At 39.2% G+C, this 26737-nt stretch overlaps 2 protein-coding genes, 1 long non-coding RNA gene and 1 other non-coding gene across 5 annotated transcripts in view; 3 read left to right on the forward strand and 1 right to left on the reverse strand.

Moving 5' to 3' along the window:
* The window catches only part of SNX3 (sorting nexin 3), a 40783-nt gene extending 34142 nt beyond the window's left edge, over window positions 1-6641 (reverse strand). The window contains exon 1 of the mRNA XM_077779986.1: window positions 6450-6641. Within this exon, the coding sequence (XP_077636112.1) occupies window positions 6450-6611 (162 nt within the window). The 5' untranslated portion in view covers window positions 6612-6641. The remainder of the gene's footprint in view (window positions 1-6449) is intronic.
* On the forward strand, window positions 1480-1586 carry LOC144244730 (U6 spliceosomal RNA). Its single transcript, XR_013339041.1, has one exon. It is a non-coding gene; the product is annotated as a U6 spliceosomal RNA (small nuclear RNA).
* A 1-nt stretch (window position 6642) lies between the features above and the next one.
* Window positions 6643-11351, forward strand: LOC144244626 (uncharacterized). Its single transcript, XR_013339001.1, has 2 exons — window positions 6643-7190; window positions 11094-11351. It is a non-coding gene; the product is annotated as an uncharacterized LOC144244626 (long non-coding RNA).
* A 12569-nt stretch (window positions 11352-23920) lies between these two features.
* AFG1L (AFG1 like ATPase) overlaps window positions 23921-26737 on the forward strand; it is a 190560-nt gene continuing 187743 nt past the window's right edge. For both annotated transcript variants that reach the window (XM_077780052.1, XM_077780053.1), the window contains exon 1: window positions 23921-24154. In XM_077780052.1, the coding sequence (XP_077636178.1) occupies window positions 24019-24154 (136 nt within the window). In that variant the 5' untranslated portion in view covers window positions 23921-24018. The remainder of the gene's footprint in view (window positions 24155-26737) is intronic.

A 26737-nucleotide genomic window follows, 5' to 3' on the forward strand; every position in this document is an offset into this window, starting at 1 on the left:
ATATATATATATATAACATTTTCTTGACTCCTAGCTTACCTCCATGATTATTACGTAGTGATACAGAGAAGGATAGTACAAGGGGGAAAAGATCTGTCTTGGCCAAATGCAGTAAAAATCCTCCCCTTCTTCCCCAAAGGCTAAGTTGTGCAAGTTGTTATGCTTTCAGCTACTATCTAAATTGCCTCCCCTCCAAAAACAGTTTCTATCTGACAAATGTCATTGGCTTTGCTCTCTGCTTTCAGATCTTCGTCAGGATGCGCTGTTTTGGTTAGTTGGTTGATTTGTTTATTTCTATTTATTTAGAATTTGCCTTTTTAAATCCCATCATGGCTACCAACTACTGTGGTTCCATAGATTTTTCTCATCCTTTTCAGAGATAGAGAGCACGGTACAATGAGGAACAAGCCTTGCTGTGTGCCAGTTAAGTGCTCTTGCTGGGGTACTTTTTAAAATACCATTTCCCAGGGTGCCTGGGTGGCTCAGTCATTTGAGGGTCCAACTCAACTAAGGTCATGATCTCATGGTTCATGAGTTCAAGCCCCATGTCAGGCTCGGTGCTGACAACTCAGAGTCTGCTTGGGATTCTCTCTCTCAAAAATAAATAAACATTAAAAAAAAAAACCTACCACTTCCTATATCCCACCCCTACCTAATGAAATGAGAATCTGAATGGTTTCCAAAGCTACAGGTAAAATGTTCAGTACAGGCTCTGAAGGTCAGAAAAATCTAAGTACAAATCCCAGTTTTGCTGTTTAATACCCGTGACTTTGGGCAAGTTACTTAACCTTCTTAAATTTAATTTATTCATAACGCCACTATGTGCCAAGCGCAGTGCCGGGTGTCAAGTAAGGGTGATTATGACAGTCCCTGTCCTCTGGGAACTTATAGTGGACGATACAGGAACTAAAGGAAACGACAGACAAGCAAACAATGTAATCCCAACAGGGATACAAGGGCACACAGGAAGGAAATCCAGTCTCAATTCCAAGAATAAGCAAAATCTCTAAAAAGGTGACAGTAAGGCTAAGTCCTACAGAACAAGTAATAGTAGCCAGATGAGGCCACTAAAGTAAAGACGGTTTTTTGTTTTTGTTTTTTTAAGATTTTATTTCTTTAAGTAATCTCCACACCTTATGTGGTGCTCAAACCCAAAACCCCAAGATCAAGAGTCACATCTTTCATCAAACCAAGCCAGTTGGGCACCCCAGGAAGACTGTTTTTAGCAGCAGAGTAAGTGTGTAGATACAAGCGGCCTAGATAAAAGAGAATTCAGCTTATTCAGGAGATACAAGTAGTTCAGTAGAACTAGAACAAAAACTAAGAAGAGGGAGGGACAAGAAAGGATCAACAGGGACCCCAGCTTTTACAATTGCAAAGCAGGATTATCTGTTCCTTCTCTTTAGTTACCTCAAAGATCACATGATATATATATATATCTATATATATATTTATATATATAGATATATATATATAGCAGTGCTCATTTTGGCAGCACATATACTAAAATTGGAAAGATACAGAGAAGACTAGCATGGCCCCTGCGCAAGGATGACATGCAAATTCATGAAGCGTTCTACATTTTTATATATATATAGCACAATGCCTTGAACAGAGTAAGTGCTCGTTATAAATCTCTTCAGTTTCAACACACAGAAAAAAAAATCTCGTCTTTTATAACATCACTAGTCAGCCAGTCAACAACACTTTCTCTTCAGGTCATCTTATCAGAGCACAAAATTTAATAGCAAGCTCTGTGCAGTTGCTCATTTCTCCTGTGTGCATCTGACATACTGTGGATTACTGAAGAGTCAATTCCCAAGTGTCAAGATGGCCAACTATGGGATTTCTTTCAAAAGGTTCAGACACCTGAGGGTGCTCCAACAGCAGTCTGTAGATAACAAAGGTTTTAATGTACTACTTTAAATTAAATGAACTGTGGCTGTGAAGCAGTTCTAAACCAGGACCAGAATACTTCAAATCTAATCTTGGCTCTGACACTAGATAATTTACTTTGGGTGAGAAACAACCTTCTGTGCCTTGGGTCCCTGATGTACTAAAATGAACAGAGATAGAATAGCAAGGCCACTCTTTAACTGTCACTGCCTCCTTCTCCCCAACTTACGGGATGGATTAAGTAAGAACAGAATCTTCAATGCTAGTTATATACCATTCCTTTAAAAACTTTTTTTTTAATGTTTATTTATTTTTGAGAGGGGGTAGGGACAGCGAGGGAGACACAGAATCTGAAGCAGGCTCCAGGCTCTGAGCTGTCAGCACGGAGCCCAACGCGGGGCTCAAACTCAGACTGTGAGATTACAACCTGAGCTGAAGTCGGTTGCTCAACCGACTGGGCCACCCAGGCACCCCATATGTCCTTACTTAATGGAGATACTGGATATAAGCCATAGCTAGCAGCAAAGATGTGTATCAGATACCTCATGGCCAAAGGATAAAGCTGTATAGATCCTGCAGATGTCCTTTGGCACTAAAATACCTTGATTCTTGAAAATATTACTTTGGCCCTTTAATAATACATTCTTATAAATCCTAAAAACAAGCCTAAGAATTAATTTATTTTTCAGCTTCCAATCTGGATATTAATAACTCCCAATTTAAAATGAGAGGACTCACCTAGAGAAAAATCACCAATACAGGAATAGAATGGCAAACACTATCAAGATGCTACTTTTACTGACCATCTTTCTTGTCAAAATGTTTACCAAACTTTACTATTCAGCTTGATGTTTTAATAAGCCTCAACTTTAAAAGGCTATTTCTGTAATTACTTGAGGGGAGAAATGTTAGCTAAACTTATTGTGGTAATCATTTCATAATATATACACAGAGCAAATCATTCTGTTGAGCACTTTAAGCATACATATTATATAGCAATTATATCTCAATAAAACTGGAAAAAATACTAGTACCATCACAGGAAATGTGGTACCTTAAAATATGAAATATTCTATTCAATATTTTGGGGCTTAATAGGAAATTTACCACCTTCCAAAGGCATCACAACTTTCTACATGGAATCACACAAAAAATAATAAGAAATTAAAACAAAAAAGTTACTTGGTTAAGTACTAAACAAGGCAGCTTCTTTTATGCCACATCTGCCTCAATGAAAGTATACTTCCATGCCAAGAAAATCTAACAATTTTATTAACCCAACTGTACAGTAAGACAGAAAATACAGTTAACTGATCACTGCCTTTTAAATTAGAAGGTACTCACATTCAGAAAAAGTTACCTTTCGAATGCTCAGTACGTATCAGTCAATGCTCAAGAGATTTACATGCTTTATCTTATTTAGTCTCATGATGCAGGTGCTATTGTTAGCATATCTATTTTACAGAGTGGAAGTGGAACTTCGATCACGTACCTTATTCTAATAAATGATAAAACTTTTCTTTGAACTCAAAGCTCAAGAAAGATATTTAACTTCATTCCTGTTTGAAACAACTGTCTGTAGTTACAACAGAAGATCTAAACTAATTTAAAATCCCCCCAAAATTAAGGTTACATTATAGTACAAACTTCATAAACAGTGACTGAATTTCCCCTTTAGACTTCTCTTTCCTAAACCTTTCATCATTTATGGTGCTCTCTGCTGTACCTACCCATTAGAACAATTTTTAAAAACATTAACAATGTACCAATTATTTTCAAAAGCCCAGAGATACTAATCAAGTGATCCTAATGGTCTTAAACACTACCCTCAAACCGAAAGATAAATGGAGATTGGGAAACTTGCATTCTAAAGTGCTACCATCTAGATAAAATTACTCCGTGAATTAGAGTAATTTCAATCAGATCCTATAAAATTGAACATTTTCCTCAAGACCAGAATTAGAGAGTAACTAGAAGATAGTTTAAGGGCCCAAACTCCATATGGCAATTCAACAGCAAAAGGCAGGCAGCAGAGACAGCAGCAACAGTTTAGAAAAATAATAATAAATAAATTTACAAAATGATTTACCTATTCACCTCGCTGGTCTTTCTCCCTTAATAAAAGATTGTAATTACTCTCAAAAATCAGGGGTGCCTGGGTGGCTTAGTCGGTTAGGCGTCCGACTTTCGCTTAGGTCATGATCTCGCGGTTTGTGGGTTCGAGCCCTGCGTCGGGCTCTGTGCTGACTGCCAGCTCAGAGCCTGGAGCCTGTTTCAGAGTCTGTGACTCCTCCTCTCTCTGACCCTCCCCTGCTCACGCTGTCTCTCTCTCTCTCTCCTAGAACTAAATAAAACATTAAAAAAAAAAATCATATGCTCCTTGGGGCACCTGGGTGGCTCAGTGGGTTGAGTGACTTCAGCTCAGGTCATGATCTCGTGATTTATGAGTTTGAGCCCCAGTTGGGCTCTATGCTGACGGCTCAGAGACTGGAGCCTGCTTTGTGAATTCTGTCTCCCCCCTCTCTCTGTCCTCCCCAGCTCTCTATCTCTCTCAAAAAGAAATAAACATTAAAAATTTTTTTTAAAAAATCATATGCTCCTGAAAACCTATTGTCTTTACTATACGGTATCCTAAGTTTTAAGGTAACACATTATATATCAAGAAAAACCCCAAAGGCATTTCATAAGCATTAAAAACCCACATCTTTTTAGAGGATACTTGCAATTCTGACTATAAACATCATTACCCACCCCAACCCAATGTGTGTGTATACTTTGTTAATTCCATAACTCATTAACTAATATTAAAAAGCATTATTCTTAAACATGCAAATGAACACATTTGTAAGTACTACATCAGCTATTCAGTAAAGTATCAGATGTATTTTTTTAAATAATTAAGGTATACTAGTATAAGTAAATACTAGTGTATTTAACACCATGCACTCAACAACATAAACACAAAGTTATTAAACGGAGGAAGTGTAGGCAGGAGATTTTGCTTCAGTTGCAAGACAGGAAGTACAAGCTATGGAAGTTTAGAAACAGGAATACCAAGTTCTGTTTTAGCACAAGAAAGAAAGACATGGTGGTGAATAAGGGTAAAAGAGGAAGTTCTTAGTGAACAATCTGTCATATATCTAAAATCATTCCAAAAGTTAAAAAAAAAAGAAAAGAAAAGAAAGGAAGGAAGGCCTTTTTCACTAGGTTTATGTGGTAAAGTACTTCCCTAAGTATGCTGGAGTCTGGAGTTTGCAATTTCACTACAATAAGACTGCTGATGATCCACATTTTATACATCCATAAGGACACAAGGGTGGCTTGTTAACATTAAACAGTTCGTTTCACATCTTAAAGTATGACTATTAACATTTCCTCAGCAATACATGATATATCATTTTTATGTGCATAAGTGTCACAACATGAATATACTTAACACTACTGAAGTGTACACTTAAAGAGTTTAAGATGGTAAATTATAGGTTTTGTTTTTTTAACCACATACCCCAAAATGCACAAGTTAATGAGAAATTACTCCATTTATTTATAGTAACTTGTTATGTAAATTTCGATTACTCTAAAGTGAAATTCTTATTATACTTAATTTTTAGTAAAACAGTTTGTTGTCGTTTTTAACAGCTAGATTCGTTTTATGTAATTAACTTTTAAAGATACTTCCATACACGAGCAAGTTCTTTACTCCTAAACTACAGTGAATGTGAAGCACTATTCTCAATTAGCATCTTTCAAATCATCTGAATTACTTATTGCCATCAAATACTAGTTATGAAATTATAAGTGTGTTTCTACTTCAGCTGATTCCTTCATTCAGTGAAGTGCAAATCTCGAAATTAAGAGAGCAAGATCCCTAAATGATAGGCTTTCTCAAAGCAGTTGTAGTTTTGGATTGTGTGGTAGACAACACTTGCCACACCTCTGCCTTTAGCACGACTGTGGGCCAGAATGCTTAGGTCAATCTCCGTCCTCGCCAGGCTCAGCCCTACCAAATTCGTCAGGCTTTTGTGAACTGCCACTAGATTCTGATCAGAAAAGTGTACAACCTAGGTTACTTTGGTAGCTAAGGAAGGGCCTGGAACCACCAGCTTGGCCATCTCTGGAAAAAGTCTCCAGGAAAAGAAAACTGGAAAAACTTCAACTTTGCGCAAACCCCCTTTCTTAGTTACATGTAGCTCCCCTCCCGATAAAACACAGTGTTCTCGAAAGATCTACACCTTTCCAACTCAAATGTCATTCCCAGATCAGCTGCTTGAGGGGCAAGCGGCGCTCAACCCACGCCCTCTTCTTCGAGCACCTTCTCCCAGGACCAGTGCTGGGCTGAGCTCACACCGCAGCCCCCTTCCAAACCCTACACGAAGAAGAGCCCTGGCCCAAGACCCCGCCCGTGGACAAGGCTGCCCGACCGAGTCAGCGCGGGGATCCCGGCCAAGGCGGCTGTAGCCACGAGGGGGAATCCGCTAGTGGGTTGGCTGGGGGAGGCCACGGACAGCGGGGGGTGGGGGGTGTCTCCCTGGAAGGGGAAGAGACGGCCTCACCTTGACTCTGATTTCGTAGGTGGTGAAGCGGCCCCGGCCGACCCCCACCGTCTGCGGGTTGCTCACATCGATCTCGAGGAAGTTGCTGGGCGGCCCGTAGGCATCATTCAGGTTCTGGGGCTTGGTGATCAGCCGCCGGGTGTCCGCCACGGTCTCCGCCATTTCGCTGCTGCAGCCGCCGCCGCCGCNTGCCCGCCGCGGGGACACCGGGCTCGCGCACAGCGGTCGCGAGGCGAACGAGCACGTAGGACGGGCGTTCACCCCGCGCGCGAAGCCCCTCCCTGCGTCCTTTCGGCTTCCGCCTCTGGTGCCCAGGGGAGAAACAGCTGACTATCCGGGACGCCGCAACCTGGGCCCGGGAAGCCCGGCTGAGGCCGCGCAGAGGGACTGCGGACTAGACGCCGGAGGAGCGGCGGCAGTCACGGGACTTGCGGTCGCGAGCCAGTTCCGGTCAGACTACAGTACCCACAATGCATCGGGCGCGCGCGTCGCCGCCTGGCTGCGGCCGAGGTGCTGAGAGACCTAGGGGTCCGGGGGTGGGCGTTTCCTGTCTTTCTGCCAGCGGCCTGGGCCTGGGGCGGTGTGTGGAACAACGGAAATGGTCTTCGCGGCCTTGCTGCAGGGACAGAAGTTAAACGGCGAGTATTGAGGGGTGTGCGCGCAACCGAAACAGAACTGCTTCCTGTAACTCTGTCAGCCTACCAAATGTCTCACCGTGAACCACTGAAAATGCCTTTCTAGGTAACCATTAGCAAGTGCCACACGTCATGATTCTGATGTCATCTTGACAGTTTGACCATACATGTGTATGGATTGATAAATGGAAGAAGATAAAAAAGTAGCAGAGTGGCATACAGACAAAAGACCTTGGCAGATCACAGCACTGAGGTCAAACCATATGGGGACTGGTCGGCTCTCCAAAATAATGTAGTAGGCTGAAATCTGCCTTTAATGACTTATGTTTGGGTGACCTGCAATTTTCTTCCCTCATTTCCCACAAAGTTCCAATAGGGAAAGAAAAAAAAAAAGTAAACGTATTTTTATAGCATTTGAAATGAAACTCAGATAAGCCTTTATAAGAAATGAAAAAAAAAGCTAAAACAAGTAGATAGTAGTTCATCTCCAGCAAATGCAGATTTCGAACATTAAAGTAGGATAAATTTCTAGCTAGAGAGTTGTCTCTGTTTATGTCATAGTTCTGCAACTGTATCGACATTTTTAAAATTATGTTGAGTTTCAGAAACCTCATTCACTTTAAGTAATTGGATCTGTCCCTTTAGATGAAAAGTCGCCCAGATCGTTGACAACCTAATGACACTAGGAACAGTTGGAATAAAGAAATTACTCCAACATGTTATAGACTATTTTCCAAAAAACTCAACATTCTTTGATTCAACAATTGTTTATTGAAGGTCTAGTAGGTGTTTTTCAGTTGTACGTACTAGAGAGCTAAGGGCAAATAAGACTGGAGATTCTCTAAATTCATCAGGTTTATAGTGTAGTATATGGTCTACCCTGGGGGGACATAAGTCAATAAATGAGTCAAATAAATAATAAATTTTCCAATATGTTTGGTGCTATAAGGAAAATAAAACTGCAAAAAAAAAAAAAAAAGAAAGAAAGAAAGAAAAGAAAACTGGGATAATGTGATAGAGAATGAGACAAGCTCTTTAGACAGGGTGGTCAGAGAAATCCTCTCCAAGAATATCCCTCTTTCACAGAGTAAGGGGACTATCAGAATAAGTATGCTCAGAGAGGACTCCTTTCTGGGCCTATCTCCTGTTGCCAGAGACCAAATGGGAACTTGGCTGGTATTATCACAGCAGTGAGTTCAAGAAATGAGTATAGATTGTGGGGGAGGAAAAAATTTCTTTCTACCCTTTAAGATCTTCCAGCTGGTTTAAGAGTCAAATTGACATGAGACAGATTAACAGGAAAAAAACCACGAAAGTTTAATTACATGCTCACGGAGATCCAAAGCTCATGGAGATCTCAATAATGAAATTGAGATCCAAAGAATTGACCAAGGCAGGCAATTTTTATACTTTTAAGACAAAGAGCCAATAAATCTGTGAGGAATTGACAAGATACAAAGCTTAATTAAGGCTTGTGAGCTTTAATTAGTAAGGAATTCTGAGCAGAATCGGGGCTGGGATGATAGATTAGTAAAAAGAAACAAGGTTTTTTCTATAGTATTCTAGGCTTTAAAATCCCTATCTCTGGTGATAAGGATTTTTTTTTTTTTTGCATTTAGTGTAAGAAGGATACGTTTCAATTGGGAGATTTATTTCCTGCTTTCAGGGAGCAGAGAGAAGGGTCTGACTGTGCTTGCACCCACTGTTTCCCAAGTAACTTTTATTTAAAATAACATGCCAGGGACGCCTGGGTGTCTCAGTTAAGAGTCTGACTCTTGATTTCAGCTCAGGTCACAATCTCACCAGTCACGAGTTCAACCCCAGCTTTCTGCTGTCAACACAGAGCCTGCTTCGGATCCTCTGTCTCCCTCTCTCTGCCCCTCCCCTGCTCATTCTAAATAAACAAACAAACAAACAAACTTAAAGTGAAGTATTTTGGGTGGTGTGCTCTTGGCCCCTACAAGATGACGCTTTGAATTAGAGTATATGAGAACTAAGAGACCAGGAACCACTGTATTGTCCTGTCATCTGTGACACTTGAACAAAATATGGGATATTCTTATAGAAAGCTTCTTTCTCATTCATTGAAGGCCACTCAGAGCAGCTTTGGGCAGCAACAGCAGTTGCCTGCAGTGGGAAGTAGTCACAGAGGATAGTAGCCCAGCGATATAGTAGCCATGCAGCTAAGAAGAGCTTCCTGGTATAAACAATGGGAGGAAAATTGTTTTTTAGGAGATACGATTGTATTGTTAGAAAGACCCAAAAAGAATAAGCTACTAGAATTAACAGAATTTAGTGGCTGAATGAAAGTAAAGACCCTATTTATAGTTTATCTCCGTCCAGGTAATGTCTAGTCAGAATGAAGACTATATCTATTCTTAGTTATTGGAATTAGAACAGGAACATCCATGCTCTATTGGTGAAGATCTTAGAAAACTCTGTCCAATATATCATCTCATTTCGGTAAACAAATGGAACAAAAAAAATACAAAGATCTGTACATCTGTATGTGCATATTTTTATATGCTCATGGGAAAAAGTCTGGAAAACCTAGAACTAGGGTATTAAGACTGGTAACTCAAGAGAGAGTGGCAATTCCGGTGGAGATAGGAATGGGAAGACATCAGCATGTTTCAGGGATAGGCTAAGATGTTAGAAATCTATTACCAATTTTCTATCTTCCTAACTGCCTAATATTATAAAGATAAATTGTTAGCATGCTTGTATTACTATGAGGCCACAAAAGATGAAAATTGTGTCCTTTGAGTAGTATATTAGAATGTATATAGCACCATAGGATGCAGAGTTTTGGATCTTATTTCAGTTAACAATGTATTTTGAAGATAGTTCCATATTTGTTCTGCGGCAAAGTATTCCATTACATGACATGCCATAATTTAACTTGTCCCTTATTAACAAATATATGTGGGTTCTTAACCTTTCATTATTACAGTGTTGTGAATATTCTTGAATATACCATCATTACACACCCGGTACTGTATTTGTAGGATAAATTGATGTAAATGGAATTACTGGGTCAAAGGATATGCAGGTATATATATTTATCAGAGATACTGCGAAATTTCCTCTCTACAGGTTTAACCAGTTTACACCCTGTTCAGCAATGTATGAAGGTACCTCTTTGTCCATAGCTTCACCAACATAAAGTGTTAAAAAAAACTTTAATCTTCACTAATCTCAATGGTATTTTTATTTGCATATTCTTTATTCAGCTGAGCATAGTTGAGCATCTCTTTACAAGCTTTTCATATTTCCTTTTTTTGGTGATATACATGTTCAGATTCTTTGCCCATTTTTTCATTGACTTGCCTTTTTCTTAATATGTGGAACTTATTAAATATTAAAAGGTAGCCTTTTTATGTGATATAAATTGCAAATATCTTCCCCAGTTTAACTTTTGACTCTGCCAATAATGATTTTTACCATGTAGTTTGTAACAGATTTATGTAGTGGAATTTATCAATCTTTTATTTCTCTGAGTTTTGAAGCATGCTTAGAAAACACCCCCTCCTCTTATTAAAAAATCCATTTTTTTCTAGAATATTTATCATATTTTTAAAAAAACATTTGGTCCATCTAGAATTTCTTTTAGCCTAAGAGAAGTATGGCTCTAAATTTTCCCATTTGACTACCTAATTGTTCCTACACCATTTATTAAACAATCTACTTTTTATTTATATTTATATATATATATATTTTTAAATGTTTTATTTATTCCTGATAGAGGGACAGAGTGTGAGTTGAGGATGGGCAGAGAGAGAGGGGGACACAATCCGAAGCAGACTCCAGGCTCTGAGCTATCCGCACAGAGCCTGATGCAGGGCTCGAACTCACAGAATGTGAGATCATGACCTGAGCTGAAGTCAGCCACCCAACTGACTGAGCCACCCAGGCATCCCAACAATCTATTTTTTAAAAATCTATTCTTTACTCAATGATATGAGATGGTTAGATTATTAATTTTTGTTCATGTTTATTTATTTTTGAGAGAGAGAGAGCACAAGGGGGAGAGGCAGAGAGAGGAGGAGACAGAAGACCCGAAGCAAGATCCACACTGTCAGCGCAGAGCTGGTTGTGGGACTGGAAGTCATGACCTGAGCGGAAGTCAGATGCTTAACCGACGGAGCCACCCAGGTGCCTGGAGATGGTTGTATTATTACACTTAAAGTCACATGAGAATTGTATTTCTCATTCAATCCTGTTTCTGTGACTGTATCTGGTATAATAAAAAACATACTGATTTTTATCCCTGGATCCTAGCACTGAGTTCCTAAAACCTTTGGAATTTTTGAGTGGTAGGAGTATCTTTTGTTATTTATTCTTAAGGAGCCCCTTTTGACCACACCCGAGTTTCTGCTAAGGAGGCGACCCGGGGCAGATCTCCTAGATAGCTTCAGGATGGGAGCTGGTCACCAGAAAGACCAAGTACTTGCAGAGAGGTGGGAAATTTCACCCTCCTCCCCCACCCCCACCTCCTGGAAGGTGGCAGGCAGGAGAGGTAATAAAAAATTCCACACATCCCTTCCCCAGACCTCACCCTTTGCATCTCTTCCATTTGGCTGTTCCTGAGCCAAATGGAAGAGACAAACTGGCAAACATAAGTAAAGTATTTTTCTCATATCTTTGAGTTGAATTATCAAACCTGAGAGGGAGGAGATTATGAGAACCCCCCAAATGTGTAGTTGACTGGGTAGAAGTGGATAGCTTTGGCACCCCATTTGAATAGGCTGGTGTCTGAAGTGGAGGCAGTCTTGTGGGACTGAGTCCTTAGTCCATCCCGTCTGTGCCAACTTCAGGCAGTTTGTGTCAGAGTGGATTTGAATTGTCGGACACTGAATTGGTGTTGGAGAATCAAAGGCTTTGGAGATGATGTTACTCTGTTCTAGCAGCATGTCAGACAGACCCTTCACCTCTCAAAGGTTAACCTCTCTACTTCCACAGTCAGGGAGATCAGCATGTGGTTGCTCCTTAAACAGTGTAAGAGTTTGGAGTCTCTGGGAGGCTTATACTTTAGCTAAATACATCTTCACACTGATTTTCTTTGTCTATTTGTTTACAGTTTTATTTAGAGGCTAAGTGTTGCTAGAGCTGGAGCTAGTGGGGCAGGCCCCGGTCGCATACCCCACTCAGCAAAGAAAACCTACCGGTACAGTGACTCTCAGTGTCAGCAGGCAGGTTAGTGAGCACCTGCTGGATTGTAACCATGCTGTTTGAGGAGTCTTAATTCCCACCCTGAGGTCCTGTACAAAATATCTCTTCCAAAACAAATAATTTTGCCTTTTTTTTTTTTTTTAGTGCCTCTTTTGTTTTGGTAAAGCAGGCAGTGTCCAGCTGGTTGTATTACCATCAGAACCACTCTCTCTTGTTTTGGGTTTTGTTTTTTTTCTTCCAAGTTCTTCTCCACTAATTATTCCTTTTTCCTTGTATCTTCTCCATACTCTTTGTGGTAGCCATGCGAATGTGCCTCTCAGATCTCCAGCCTCAGGAAACATAATTAACCCATGGCCTCAGCTGCTGTGCTCTGAAATTCATTACTGCATTTGCTCTAAGGCCCCATTTCCCACGAGCTGCTCCCAGCCAATGGCTGAGGACTGCGCAGACATCAGGGATATAAGTCCTATTGCTGAGAAAGGAGGGATTCTTCTGACAGATAGCACTAGATTCAATGCCTAGAAGTCAAAAGCAGCCATGACAAGGAGCTATTCCTGTTTTCAGTCGAGTGGTTGATTTCCGGGGGGAAGGCGGAGGGGGGAGGCAGGCACAGGATACCTTTTGAGATAAGGCCCCTGACATACAAAGTAACTTATTTCAAACACATAAGGACAGGCAAGCTTGGTATACCTCTGGATCAGGGCAAAAGTAAGTCCTCAGCTGTGGGAGCACTAGAAACCAGACATTTGCATTCCTTGTCTTAAGAAAATGGGTTACTGACTTTCTGAGTAAAGAACTACCAATTATCTAGAGCAGTGTTTCTTAAATATTAATGTGCGTACAGATCACCTGGGGACCTTGTAAAAGGCAGATTCTGATCCAGGAATTCCAGGATGAAGTCTGAGGTTTTATATTTCTAACAAGGTTATATTTCTAACAAGGTAATGTCCTTGCTGCTAGTCTCCAGACCACAATGAGTAGCAAAGATCTAGATAATTTCAAGAATGTAAGATACATTGATGAAATGGTGGGGTGGGGAGAGAGTCCCATTCCAGAACCAATGACATCATGTGGTTTCTTTAGGTGAACAGATAAATTCCTCTTAGGACTTTTAGGCCCTTCTGGCCATTCATGTGACCAATATGTACCGAGCATCTACAATAAATCAATGTTTTTGGTGCTATGGGAAGGAGGAGTATGGGGAAGAAGGAAGGTGGTACATAAGACACAGTTTTTGCTTCCAGGATCTTTTAGGATGATCATAGAGATATAAAAATGAACAAGCCATGTCAGTGGAGTGTGATAAGAGCCGCATTGCTCATTCTTGAGGGTAGTTAGGGAAGAAGAATGCCAAAAGGAAGCAGCAAGAAAACTAAGAAAGTTGGGGTTTAACGGGCAAGGTGCCTGTGATTGGGGTGTGCATATGTGTAGGAGGTGCCTTCTGGAGATAGAGATAAACACATGCAGGGGCCCAGAGGAAAGAAAGAGCATGGCATAGCTAGGGAGCCACACGTAGTTCAGTACTACTGGGATGAAAAGGAAGTAGAAAGGAGTAAGGCCAGAGGGACAAGGCTGTGAGGACCATACAGTCCATGTATATGGTTCTGGGTGTTATCTAAAGACATTCTACAGGAAACCACTGAATAGGAGTGATTTGATTTGATTTTTAGTTTAGAAAGATCACTACAGCAGAACTAAGATGGTTAATAGTGGGAATGTAGGAAAATGAAGAGACTTGAAAAATATTGGCCCCTGCTTGACCCTAAGAAAGTACTGGACTAAGCAATTGAAAATTGTTCAGACCAAAAATCTGTGAGATGCCAAGTCAAAGGAGGATGTCAGGAGGCAAACAGCACCACAACTCCTATTGGGACATGGAGAGCCAGGCAAATATCTGTGAATTGGTGCTAATGTTCTAGTGAAAGACATTAGCCACTGGGACACACACTCCCAGGCATACCAGGTTGATTCCTAATTATATTTGCAAAGGAAGTAAACTCTTCTAACTACTCATTTGGAAACATATCTGCATAAGAGATGTATTTGTCCAGAACCTGTGGTTTGCCTTTGGTAGAGAGCTTGACCAAACCTGCTGGACCAGGGCTTGATCCACTAAGCTGTCTAATGCTCCCAAATCTATAAAAATCTCAATTCGGAGTGGGTGTATCACTACAATACTTACCACTCATCACACCGCACACTCACACAGATACCCATATGCTATTTGTTGTCTTAATGGCTAATTCAAACTCAACGTGTCTAAAATCAATCTCATCCCATTTACCCTTAAGCAGCACCTCTAATATTTAAATCCTTTTTGCTGTAAATATTATTTTTTGCCCACCCTTCACCTCCCTGCCATAGCTTAGTTTTGGTTAACGTTAGATTGCAGAGATCTTGTACTTCCTTTTTTCTCTAACCTATCCTATCCATTATGCATAATTCTAGCATGATTTAAATATTACCATTCTGTTATATTTTTATATTATAAATATCCCTTGGCTGAATTTTATATAAATGTCTCTGACTAGAAGACGATACTACAAGCAAATCAATTTAATCAGGGCTCAGAGGAGATGGGCAAAATACCTATAGCTGTGTAACCCTGGAAAAGATACTTTGTTTGTCTATGCCTCCATTTCTTCATGTATAAAATCAGGAAAATAATAGTACCTACCTTACAAGGTAGTTATGAGCGTTGAAAGAGTTAATATTTGCAAAGCATTTAAAACAGTGCTAGAAGAAAAATAAAATAAAACAGTGGTAGAGACTTGCTAAGCCCTAAAATCTATGTAGGAGTCTATAAGGAAATCGATTTATCTGGAAAGAAAGAATGTGGGTGGAAAGTCATAGGATGAGGCCCTGAACACCATTCTCAGGAATGACTGATTGCATGTAGCTAGGTTTGTGAGCAGAGGATAGGGAATGTTGTATCTAGATGAAATCTAGGAGTGGAAAGCTTGATGATCCTCTTGACCAGAAACCAGAGCTTAAATCTACTGACTGAAATTTTCAAAGCCTTGATTTATTTACTGTTGTTTTAGATTCAAAACATTGGTCACAGGCATTTCAGTGTAATGTCAGTTAATTAGGTCCCAAGTAAGACAGCTGTCACAGGAGGTTTACATTACCAATAGCTTACATTTGAGAAAGTCACAATTTTCAAAATATGATTGGATCCAAAGTATATTTTTGATAAACCAGCTTGGATACCGCATTGTGGATAACAAGGTTAAATAAAGGTTCTAATAAGACAAACAGCGACAATTTAAATAAATCAGATGTTTTTGCCGAAGATTACTCTGTGATTTTCTCCAATTATTCATGACATTTCACCCATTCATATTGTGATCTGCTTTAATAGTGGAAAGAAAAAAAAAACCTTGTCTCCTTGTTTATTCTTTGTTCTCAAGGAGATAAGCTGTTTATAAAGATACGTTATTTGTTATTTAAATCACTTTTACTGAAGTTGTTTATTTCCTTGTTTCAGTTTCTAAAAATATTGCAACAATTGTAATGCTTCATAGAGATGTCTATTCAATTCAAAAATGATTTGTACTGAAATTCTTTGCTAAATGGGCACAGGTGCTGATGTGTATAGCATGCTAGAGTGAGTCAAAACTAATAAATGCTAAAAAAAAAAGATAAGGGGGATATATATGGGTCAACTTTTGAAATCTGCAATTAAAAACATTTTAGACCTAAAGTCTCAAGTATTTGTAAAGGTTATCTCTATATTTGCCACTTCATAACTATTTAATAATAATAATAATGATAATAAATTAGATAACACCAAAACTCTAAGCAGAAAAGTTGCATAATTTAAATCCAGAAATCTATTTCTTAGAAAATGCCCTTTAATCACTTCATAGACTTTCAAGATCATAATTATTATATAAAAGTAATTACATTAGAAGATAATTTACCAGGTAGTAAAGTATCAAATTAAAGCTGGAAAACAGTACTTGTAAACAGAATTATATTTTTAAAAAATTGTTGAACAGCAAACATGGTAAATTGTATCTCCTGCTTCTCTCTTTGCTATGCATAAAATTATCTCCAGAATAAATTTTGGTAATAGGATATTATAATGCTACAGAGTAGTATAGTATATAGCTGTGTACTATTACAAGTTTTGCGTATCAGTATATAAACTCAAACTATGGCATATCCTAGGTAATCAACAGGACTAATGTGTAAAATAAAACCAAGTGGATTTGATATTTTAAGGGACAGTTGATTATTTGTAAGAACTCAAGCTTCAAAATCCAGCTGAGTTGATTTGGACTAAAGAAATGAAGCCTGGTACCATAAATTATAGTATGTATTCCTGCTGAGTAAGCCCTGGATACTGCAAACTTGGATCTGTGGATGCACATCTCTCCCCTTGAAGCTGATGAGAATTGCTTGGCCTAAGTGAGATACATGCTGGGAAAATTGGGCCCTTACAATTGGTGTGTATAGACATTAGAGGTCTCATGACACTTTCCTCATCTGTTCCCTTAGTTTTCCACACACAGTCTTGGTTTTGGCGGAAGATACTCAACTTTGGAATGAACCTTCTTGAATTAGATATGTCCCATGATTAAAAGATACTCAGGTTTTATCATCTAGAGAGTCTAGATTAGTCTGTTGTCAGTAAAGTTGGGTAAATAAAAACTCACCTTGATTTAGACCTTATCCAAGTTATCTCCCCAAGATGTCCAATCGAAAGCAAAACAAAACAAAAGAAATACCCAGCTGATTCCTTTGAAGTCTAGGCCGAATCATTGCTAATTATGAGACTAATCACCTGCTACAAGTACTAATATTTATTTAAACAAATGAGCTCATAGAATATTATGATTGCATCTTTGAGTTTTAAAGCTTGGCTGCATTTCAGGCCAACTTGTATTCCTCTGAATAAGCAGTCTATAGAACTGAAAAACATTTGGTGTATTTGATTGCCTGCATGCATTGCATCAACCACCTAACCAACTGACAAAACTACATATGTTATTACCATCACTGAGTGTCAATCAAAATTCCATGTAGCATGGTCTACCTTTTTGTCTGTATATAGATCGGATTTTAGGTCTATTTAAAGAACTATCTCATTGAATAGACAAGCTTTCAGCCTCTATTACTACTCAGTTAACTTTAAGAAGGAGTAATACCTGTGTTATCCTGGGTAAGTTACTTTTTCTCACTAAGTCTGGATATCCATCTATGTGAATATTTTGTGTATGTGTGTGTATGAGAGAGAGAGAGAGAGAGATGAATTCTGAACACGTATGCAATATTAAACCTGGAACATCCTTGGAGTTGTCTGGAAGTACTCAATTTCAATTTTTTTGGTAAATTAATTGTGTAATTATTTTACTAATGTGATCTTTTTCCAAATTACAAAAAATACCAGAACATACTTTATTCGAAAATAAGGGAAGTGGGTAGGGAGTTGGGGCTGGGATCAGTTTTCCAGTTTTTCTAAAATAATGTAGAGAGAGGTTCATGAAAACAAAGGAGATATTTAGTAAATCACCCAGTACATGTTTTCTGAGTCTAAATCATTTGACTGGTACGAGAAAATGGTAAGTTAGGTAGGAGCCAGAGTTTGATTTTCCAAAAGCTTATAACAAAGAAATTGTGTTTTATTCTGTAGATGGTAGGAAGGCATTGCGAGTTTAGATTCTATGATGGGATGTGGTCAGATAAGTCATATTTTTGGAAACATTTGACAACAGGCTGGAATAGAGGAGAAAGATGTAGCCAGTTGGGAAATGACTGCATTTAGCCTTGGAAAGACAGGAGGAAAACCCAATGTTAGTGGATGGATTTAAGTCATATTAAGATGATAGGATTCGGGCATATCTGGTGAAAGACTGGATGTGAGTGCTTGAGGAACAGAAAATAATTGAAGGTGGCTACCAGATTACAAATTTGCATGTGGAGTTGGGGGAGGTTAAAATTGGTTGGGAGTCGCTGCTCTTTTAAAAAGAAAGATGACAGAGAGGGCATGTGGAGAAATTATTTAAGGAAAGCTTCCACTCTACCCTCAAAGTTCGGGTTTGGAACATTTAAGGAGGAAAGATATAGGTAAATATATACCTATATATATGTTGTCATGTGGTTCAAATAAAAAAAAAAAGAATATCCCAATATAGGATATTGAAAACTGAAAAACAGAACCAGTTTTTTAAAAAAGTTTTTTAATGTTCTTATTTATTTCTGAGAGAGAGAGAGAGAGAGACAGTGTGAGCAGGCGAGGGTCAGAGAGAGAGGGAGACACAGAATCTGAAACAGGCTCCAGGCTCTGAGCTAGTTGTCAGTACAGAGCCCGATGCGGGGCTCGAACCCAAGAACCGTGAGATCATGACCTAAGCTGAAGTTGAAAGCTCAACTGACTGAGCCACCCAGGCGCCCCAGAACCAGTTATTTTTAATCTGTTGTTAAAAATAAGTAGAAAGGAAATAAAGATTTGAGCACTGGACTTGACTTCAAGTATTTTGTCTTTTGGTAGTCTCTAGTTACAGGTTCAACAATGTTTCAATAAAGGAAAAAATAGTAACTTTTGTTGGCAAATAGTTGGCAAATAGAGTTGGCAAAGTTAGCAAATATAGAATTCATACCTGTTAGAAAGAATGGACTGCTTGCAACAAAATTTATACTTTATGTAAATTTATGTTACTGAAGTAGGTACTGTATATCGTGTTTACAAGTTTCCATAGTTAATAAAGCACTTAACTGTATTTGATTAGTTTGTTGAAATTAAGTAACTGAAATTATATTTAAACATTTTTTTAAATTATTTATTTTTGAAAGAGAGAGAGAATGAGCAGGGGAGGGACAGAAAGAGAGGGAGACACAGAATCTGAAGCAGGCTCCAGGCTCTGAGCTATCAGCACAGAGCCCCGGTGCAGGGTGCAAACCCACGAGCCTAGCTGTGAGATCATGACCTGAGCTGAAGTCATATGCTTAACAACTGAGCCATCCAGGTGCCCCTGAAGTAATATTTTTGGTTCAGAATCTGTGTGTGTGTGTGTGTGTGTGTTTAAGTTTATTTATTTTGAGAGAGAGACAAAGCGAACAGGGGAGGGGCATAAAGAGGGAGAGACAGAGAATCCCAACCTGGGGGTCAAACCCATGAACTAGGAGATCATGACCTGGGCTGAAATCAAGAGCTCAGGGCTCAACTGACTGAGCCACCCAGGCGCCCCTTGGTTCAGAATCTTTTAAATATGAATGTTGGAATTTAGAAGCTAGATATTTAACTGTACTTTATAAAATGAGAGTTTTAAATCATTCCTTATGTGTCTTTGAATGAATCATAGTGTTTCTTATAGCTCTGAAGTATTTCTTTATTAAATTAGAAAAAAACCGTAATTATGAGGAGTTGTAGTTATGAGGATCTATGTGTAATTACAAATCAATGAGTAAATAAGTGGAAAATAAGAGCTCTTTGGTTATATTCTACTTCTGTGATACTGAGTTTGATGGTGTTTTTAATAAATCTTTAAAATGGGCTCAAAATCTGAGTATCATTGATTTCATGAAGCAGGTTATTTGCTTTTTTGCAGAGACTAAAAAAATAAATTTTGTATTTTTACCAAGACTGCTTACTCAGTCATTCAACAAACACTGAGTGTCTGCTAACCTAGGAACTCTCCTAGACTTTGGGGATACAACAGCAAACAGACATAAAGCCCTGTTCACGTGGAGCTTAAATTCTAAGAAGAGCAGATAATAGACTAATAAATTAGGAACATATGTATTATGCCATGAGAGTAACTGTTATGGAGAAAATAAAGCTGGGAAGGAGGAAAAGGAGTGCTGGGTGAGACTGTAATTTTATATAGGTAACTAGGGAAGGCCTTAACTGAGAAGATATAAAGAAGTAAGGACATGAAGAAGTGAACTAAGTAAATATCTGGGAGGAGAGCATTCCAGGCAGAAGGCACAGGAAATACAAAAGTTTTGGGGTGGTAAGCAGGCTTGTGAGTTCCAGGAATAGCAAGAAAGCCAATGTGGATGAACTGAGGGAGAGTAGGGGAGAGGGGCTTGAGATGAGATCACAAAGCCAGTTGGGGTCCAAGTCATCAGGCCTTGTAATAAATATTATTTATTTAAATAATATTTTAAAAATATTTTAATAATTGACCAGGGAAGGCACTCTAGTGGATGTTAAACACAAGAATGGCACGATTCAACTTAAAATTTTTAAAAACATAAATCTGGGGGTGCCTGGCTGGTTCAGTCAGTAGAGCATGTGATCCTGATCACATGGGTCGTGAGTTCAAGTCCCATGTTGAGTGAGGAGTTTGCTTAAAAAAATAAACAAAATATTTGAAATAAAATAAAACATAAATCTGGTTGCTGTGTGGAGGATGGACTGTAGGGGACAGGAGTGGAAGCAAAGACACCAGATGGAAGGCAACTGCAACAATCCAGGAAGGAGATGATGGTGACTTAGACCAATTTTGGTGGTAGCAATGTTGACGGTGTAAAGTAATGGGATTCTGAATACTTTCTAAGGTCAAGTCATTGTTGGACTGGATGTAGTATGAGAGAGAGAGAGAAGATCACTCTCTTACGATAGAGAAGAAAGTAGCCTTCCATTTGTCATCTCTTGAGATGGAGGGGGCTACAGATAGGATAGTGGAAGTGGGAATCATGTATCAGGGTATCCTCTTCTTCCAAAGGAATTGGTTTTAGAATAACAATAATAACTGTATTAGATTTATATTGGTATCCTAGCTGGTTCCTGCCAGTGGCCTATTGGCAGTGGCTAAAAGGCACTCTCTAAAATGGCAACTCATGAACTTAGGGTTGGAAAATTATAGTGTATTAGAGTTGGAGAAAAACTAAATATTACAAAACACCCATATTTTTTATGGATTATTATCTCATTTATTTAAATCCTACCTGATTTTTTTTGTTTTAATAAGTTTCATAGATTTGCTACTTGAAGTATTAAGGTTCAGTAGAACTTTCTTCTATTTATTTTAAAAATTCTCCCTACATTTTGCAAGCTTTAGAATACATTCCTTATTTTTACAATTCTTGGATGTCATGAATCCATGCTGTCCTAGACTCATTGTTTTATTTTGACCTTATCCTCTTTCAGTTTCTGTTTAAAAGTGTATTTGATTAACCCTTTGTGTATATTCAGTCTCACAAAACCTCTGGATGGTAGCTAGGATAGATGTTATCTTAATTTTATAGATAAGGAAAACAAAGGGAGAGGCTAATTTAGTGACAAAATCAGAACCCAAATATAACTTCTGACTTCTGCTACAGTATGTTTTCTATTGACTATTTTCTTTCCCATTTTCTTCATTACTTTATTTGTCCTCTGGATACTTTCAGTTTGGTTTTGACCTTGAGATTAGATGCCAACACCACTTGGCATGTTCCTTAGGGGGATTTTAAAAATAAAGACACAATAGGGACACCTGGGTGGCTCAGTCAGTTAAGCATCTGACTTCAGCTCAGGTCATGATCTCATGGTTCCTGAGTTCCAGCCCCGTGTCGGGCTCTGTGCTGACAGCTCAGAGTCTGGAGCCTGCTTTGAAATCTGTCTCCCTCTGTCTCTGCCCCTCCCCCACTCACATTGTCTCTCAAAAATGAATAAAAGTTAAAAAATTAAAAAAAATAAGAATAAGGACACAATAATGCTTTCTGATTTCCTTCTATTTTTCTGATAATGTTCAAAAAATTTCTTTCAAGTTATTTTTGCTTTTTTATTTGTTTTAGCAATTGCAGGAACTGCAGGAATACAGGATTGATGTTTTAATAAAATGGTTTATAATGGCTACTTAATTAGTCTTCTGGTCATAATGAATTCTCTTGAATACAACAGATGTAATCTAAGTTACCTCATACTGGCACACAATACTGGCACACAGTGAAGTTTATTTGCCATGTTTCTGTTCACTTGCACAGCCATGTGAAAATTTCCTGTAGATCTTCCTGCCAATTTGGCATTAAACCGTCTACAAGTGCTTATTTCACTTCCATAATTGTTAAGCTGTTGGAATCTCTAATAAAAAGTAATTTCAGGGGCTCCTGGGTAGCTCCATTAGTTGTGTCCGACTTCGACTTGAGTCATGATCTCATGGTTCATGGGTTTCAGCCCTATTCCTGGCTCTGTGCTGACCGCTCAGAGCCTGGTGCCTTCTTCAGATTCTGTGTTTCCCTCTCCGCCCTTCCCCTGCTTGTGCTCTGTCTCTCTCTGTCTCTCAAAAATAAATAAATGTTAAATGTAAATTTTATTTTAAAATTTTAATAAAAATAAATGCAAAATTTATTTTAAAAAATTTTAAAAAAGTAGCTTCATTGACCAAGGGAAGCAACAGATACTCTCTGTAGGTCTTGAATGTGATAACTATGTAAATCAAGGAAGAATAGTTCGATTTTTTTCAAAAAGTCTTTTTTCAAAAGTGTCATACCTCAAATTAATAGCATTAAATGCACAAAAGAAATACTCGTTATAATGTGGAGGAATAGTTTGTCATATCAGACAGTAGAATTAAAGACAGATAACAAATACTAAGTGTAAATTGATTTATTTTGAAAGATATAATCAAAATAACTTTTCCATAAATAATTTGACAGTAGGGAGTCTGCAAGTTAATATTTTATGCTGTACTCTTTTTCCTGTTTCTTTGGAGTCTTCCATTGTGGGTGAACTGTTTGACTTCCTGGAACTCTTTCTAGTGTAGTCTTTTTTAATTTTCCCTCAACTGAAACGTGGCTTTATCCTTCCTGTAATTCAGACTTTCTTGCCTGTCTCAGTTCACTCTATTTCCTGTTCTTGGAACGTCTTCATCGCCCTTAAAAGTAAAGCTTCCAGAAGGTCTTCCTGATTTCCTAGCCAGAGTGTTCTTAAATGCTCTCCTTTCATTGATTCCATAACATCTGATAGAATCCTCTGTTGCTTTTTTTCATGCCTTCTGATGGATTGCCAGCCTCCTCTGGACAGCAATTTGTATTCTCAATACACTTAAAATAACTGAAACATTTTTTGTTTAATCAAATTAGGGCAATCACTTAAAGAAATTCCTCTTCGGATACACTATCCCTTGGGCACTCCATCCACTCATTGTCTATCTTGGGCCATTGGCTTTCCTATGCCAGTTACAAATTCTTTAAAAACATTTGAGTGTATGCCATATTGAAAATGATTTATGCTATTCAAATGTAGAAAGTAAAAGTGGAAGGAACTCATTTCAGGTACTCTGCCAAAGATGAGTCGGACGCCGGAGGCCAAAGAATTAGGGCTACCGTTTAGGGAGGTGTGACCAGGTAAACAATATTTCGTTAAAACATAAGTGCCCACTGGGTCAACCTACATTTTATTTAGGTTTCGAAATCTCGGTCAGGTACGCAAACTGAAAATGCTCAGGGGTGGTGACGTGACCGCACGTCACTATCGCGTTCCAATTCCCTGAAAACGTTTTGGGATCCAGTGCCACGGACGTGGGCTGGCTCTGGGCGCAGCCTTGCCCTTCTCCCCGAGCCCTTCCCTCCCTTAGCTCTGCTCCGCCTCCGGCGCTGCCGCATTTCATTCTGGGAGTCGTAGTCTGGCCGGCAGCGCCCGGAAGGACGGAAGGGCACCGGTGTCTAGCCGGTCCTCTTGCTGCCAGGGGTCGCGTTTCTTCTTCTGCTCCCTTTCGTTCTCTCCTGCGTACCTTCTGTGAGCACGGCTTCCTCTGTCTGTGCCACCGTTTCTCTTTTGGGTTCCAATAAAGTTTTCCTCTTCCTCCCTTTGTACAGAGCTCAAGATGGCGGCCTCCTGGTCGCCCTTGGTTACGCTGCGCTTAGTGCAGAGCCGCCTGAGAGGGAGATGTGTTGGGTGCGGGGCCTGGGCTGCTGCTCTCGCCCCTCCGGCCACCGCCCCTGGAAACACCTTTTGGAAAGGTCAGTGACTGTGCCATGAGTAGGCCGAGCCGACTGCATATGACCGGGGAAGCCTCGGGTCAGTCACCGTCTGTCTCCCCCAGTTGCCTCCTGGTTTCACGGTTTTCGGAACTAAGGGTCCCTGGAGAGGAGTTTCAGCCTCTCTTGTCTTTGGGTGTCCATGAAGGAGCCCTGAGCAATGAGGAAGCTGACCCAGAGCGACTTTCATTTTGAGGTCAGAGGTCAACTCAAGAGTTTGTTCCTTACAGGCTGTCAGAGTTACCACTTGGTGAGCCCAGGTGTGGGAGTGCCTGGCTGGAATGGGTGCAAATACGGGATCGGGGTCTGGGGCCCCTTATACCTGCGCCTTCCCTATTCTCCAGGCTGGTGACCCTGCACTGAATCTAAAGCCGAACGTGGGACTTAGGCAGGCCCCGCTGGCCCTGGGGATTCTGGGAACGCAAGTGTGCAAGCTTTCTCAGATTGAGGGATCAATTCTTGTTCTTTTCAAGTCACTAGAGGCCTTAGTGGGGTATATTTTGTTACCAGGCTTGCTCATTCATTCATTCATTCATTCATTCAAATTGTTACGTGTTCAGGAGTGAATGAACATATATTATGAGTAACCGGGTCCCAGGAGTACTGATTTTGCCGCTATATTCATATACTCTCATTAACCTACAGCCTACTTAAAAGCAAGGACCAAGTGTCTTGTTTCTTCAGCATAGTGTTAGTTCCTGATGGGCAAGATACATTTTTTTGAATGAATGATTTTATTCTTGTTGTCTCTTCCATCCACATACTGTTTTCTTTTCTCTCATCTCCACCCCTTCTTCTGTGTCTTAATCAAATTGATTCTCATTGGCTCATTTAGCTAAACCCCTATCAGTCTTTAATTGTTACCATCAATAGAGTTGAAATTAATACTAGAACTCTGATTAAGTCACCTTAGGTGGTTTTTTTTTGGCAGTTTCACATAATCTGCTTACTACATAATGGAATATTTTGGTAGCATAAAGGTTGGGTCATAATATAAGCTTTATTATTTTTATTTTGGGAATAGGTAATAAAAACAGATGATACAAGAAATATAGTAAAATATTAAGACTATTCCATCCCTGTCCCTTAGCCACTTAATTTTTCTCCCAGAGGCAACCTCTAATACTAGTTTCTTATGTATTCTTCCAGAGACATTCTGTGTATGTACAAACGTATATGTATATAAGCATCTATATTTTAAAAATAAAATAGAAGTGGTAACATATACACACTCCTCTGTACCTTTCTTTTTCATTTAATATATCTTGGAGATCATTGCATATCAATACATTTAGAACAGCCTGATTTTAAATGGTTGAAATAGAATTCTATTCTGTGCATGTACCATAATTTATGAAAATTAAGATGTAAGGAACATCATCACAATAATATGCAGTATGCTAAGTGCTTTCTACATTCATTATCTCATTTAATTCTCATTATCCTCATTTTGGGGATGATGAATCCATGGTTGCAGAAGTTATGTGGCTAGTTAAGTGTCAGAACTTTTGGTTTCAAGTAAAGGCTGTATTTGGATTTATATCTGACTGCAAAGGCTTTGCTATGAACAAAGCCTGTACTCAAATTTTTAAAAAAAATAATAAAATCAAGATTTTATTTTTATTTATTTATTATTATTTATTTATTTATTCAGAATTATCATTTGGAATTTCAAAACTTACCAGTAACCAAGGGGTTAATGGGACTAATTACAGCTTCAGGCTAATAAGCGCTGGTGCAACTTTTCCTCCAGGCCTTTTCCCTTTGCCTTTAAATTTCCCTCCTTCTTTGGGGAAGTGGATTTGAGGCTTGCTCTCCCATTTCCTTGTTTGGTTACCTTTCAAGTAAACCCTTTTCTCGCTGCATACTTGATGTCTCAGTGATTGCCTTTGCTGTAAGTTGGGTAGCCAAATCTGGGTTTGGTTACAGATTTGGCAAGTGAGCCAAGACTTTTTTGCCTGCCCCTGTTTCGTTTGTTGGCCCCTAGCTGGTGATGGGGGCCCGGTGACAGGTTCTTTGCCCTAGGGACTGTCCCTGGGTCCTACTCTACTTGGGTACCTCTGACCTTCGGTGTCTAATTTTCACTCTTGTGGCAAGGAAATGTTTTTTTGGCTTCAGTTTGAATAGATGTCTCTTGGTGACTACTTCGTGTGTGTGACGGACAGCATGTGAGTTTCTTTCTCCATTTGGTTTGGCTCTCAGATTTCTTCCTCCCATTTGGTTGCCTTCAAATAGTGGGATTTGATTCTCTTAGCCTCCTTTCTTGCTTAAGAAAAGCCTGAGTAGGAAGCCATTTGGTTCAGTTAGTGAAGCTCTGATTTTTAGGGAGGAACTAGAAACTAAGAAGCCATTTGATTCAGTCTGTGAAACCTCAAATTGTGGGGAGGAACTGATGTTCCTCTGGACTTAATTTTTGCTTTTGTTGTTGCTGTAGATTTTGGTATTTTTGAATAAAACCAGCCGTGTTCTAATTGAAAAATTGGAAATGACAATTTGATCCCCACATGCAGCCTTTTGGGCTGGATTCAAAATTGGCCATTCTTCAAACCATGAGAGACTCTTGAA

This window comes from Crocuta crocuta, unplaced genomic scaffold (genome assembly GCF_008692635.1).
Source record: "Crocuta crocuta isolate KB4526 unplaced genomic scaffold, BGI_CrCroc_1.0 scaffold147, whole genome shotgun sequence".
In the NCBI taxonomy this organism is placed as follows: domain Eukaryota; kingdom Metazoa; phylum Chordata; class Mammalia; order Carnivora; family Hyaenidae; genus Crocuta; species Crocuta crocuta.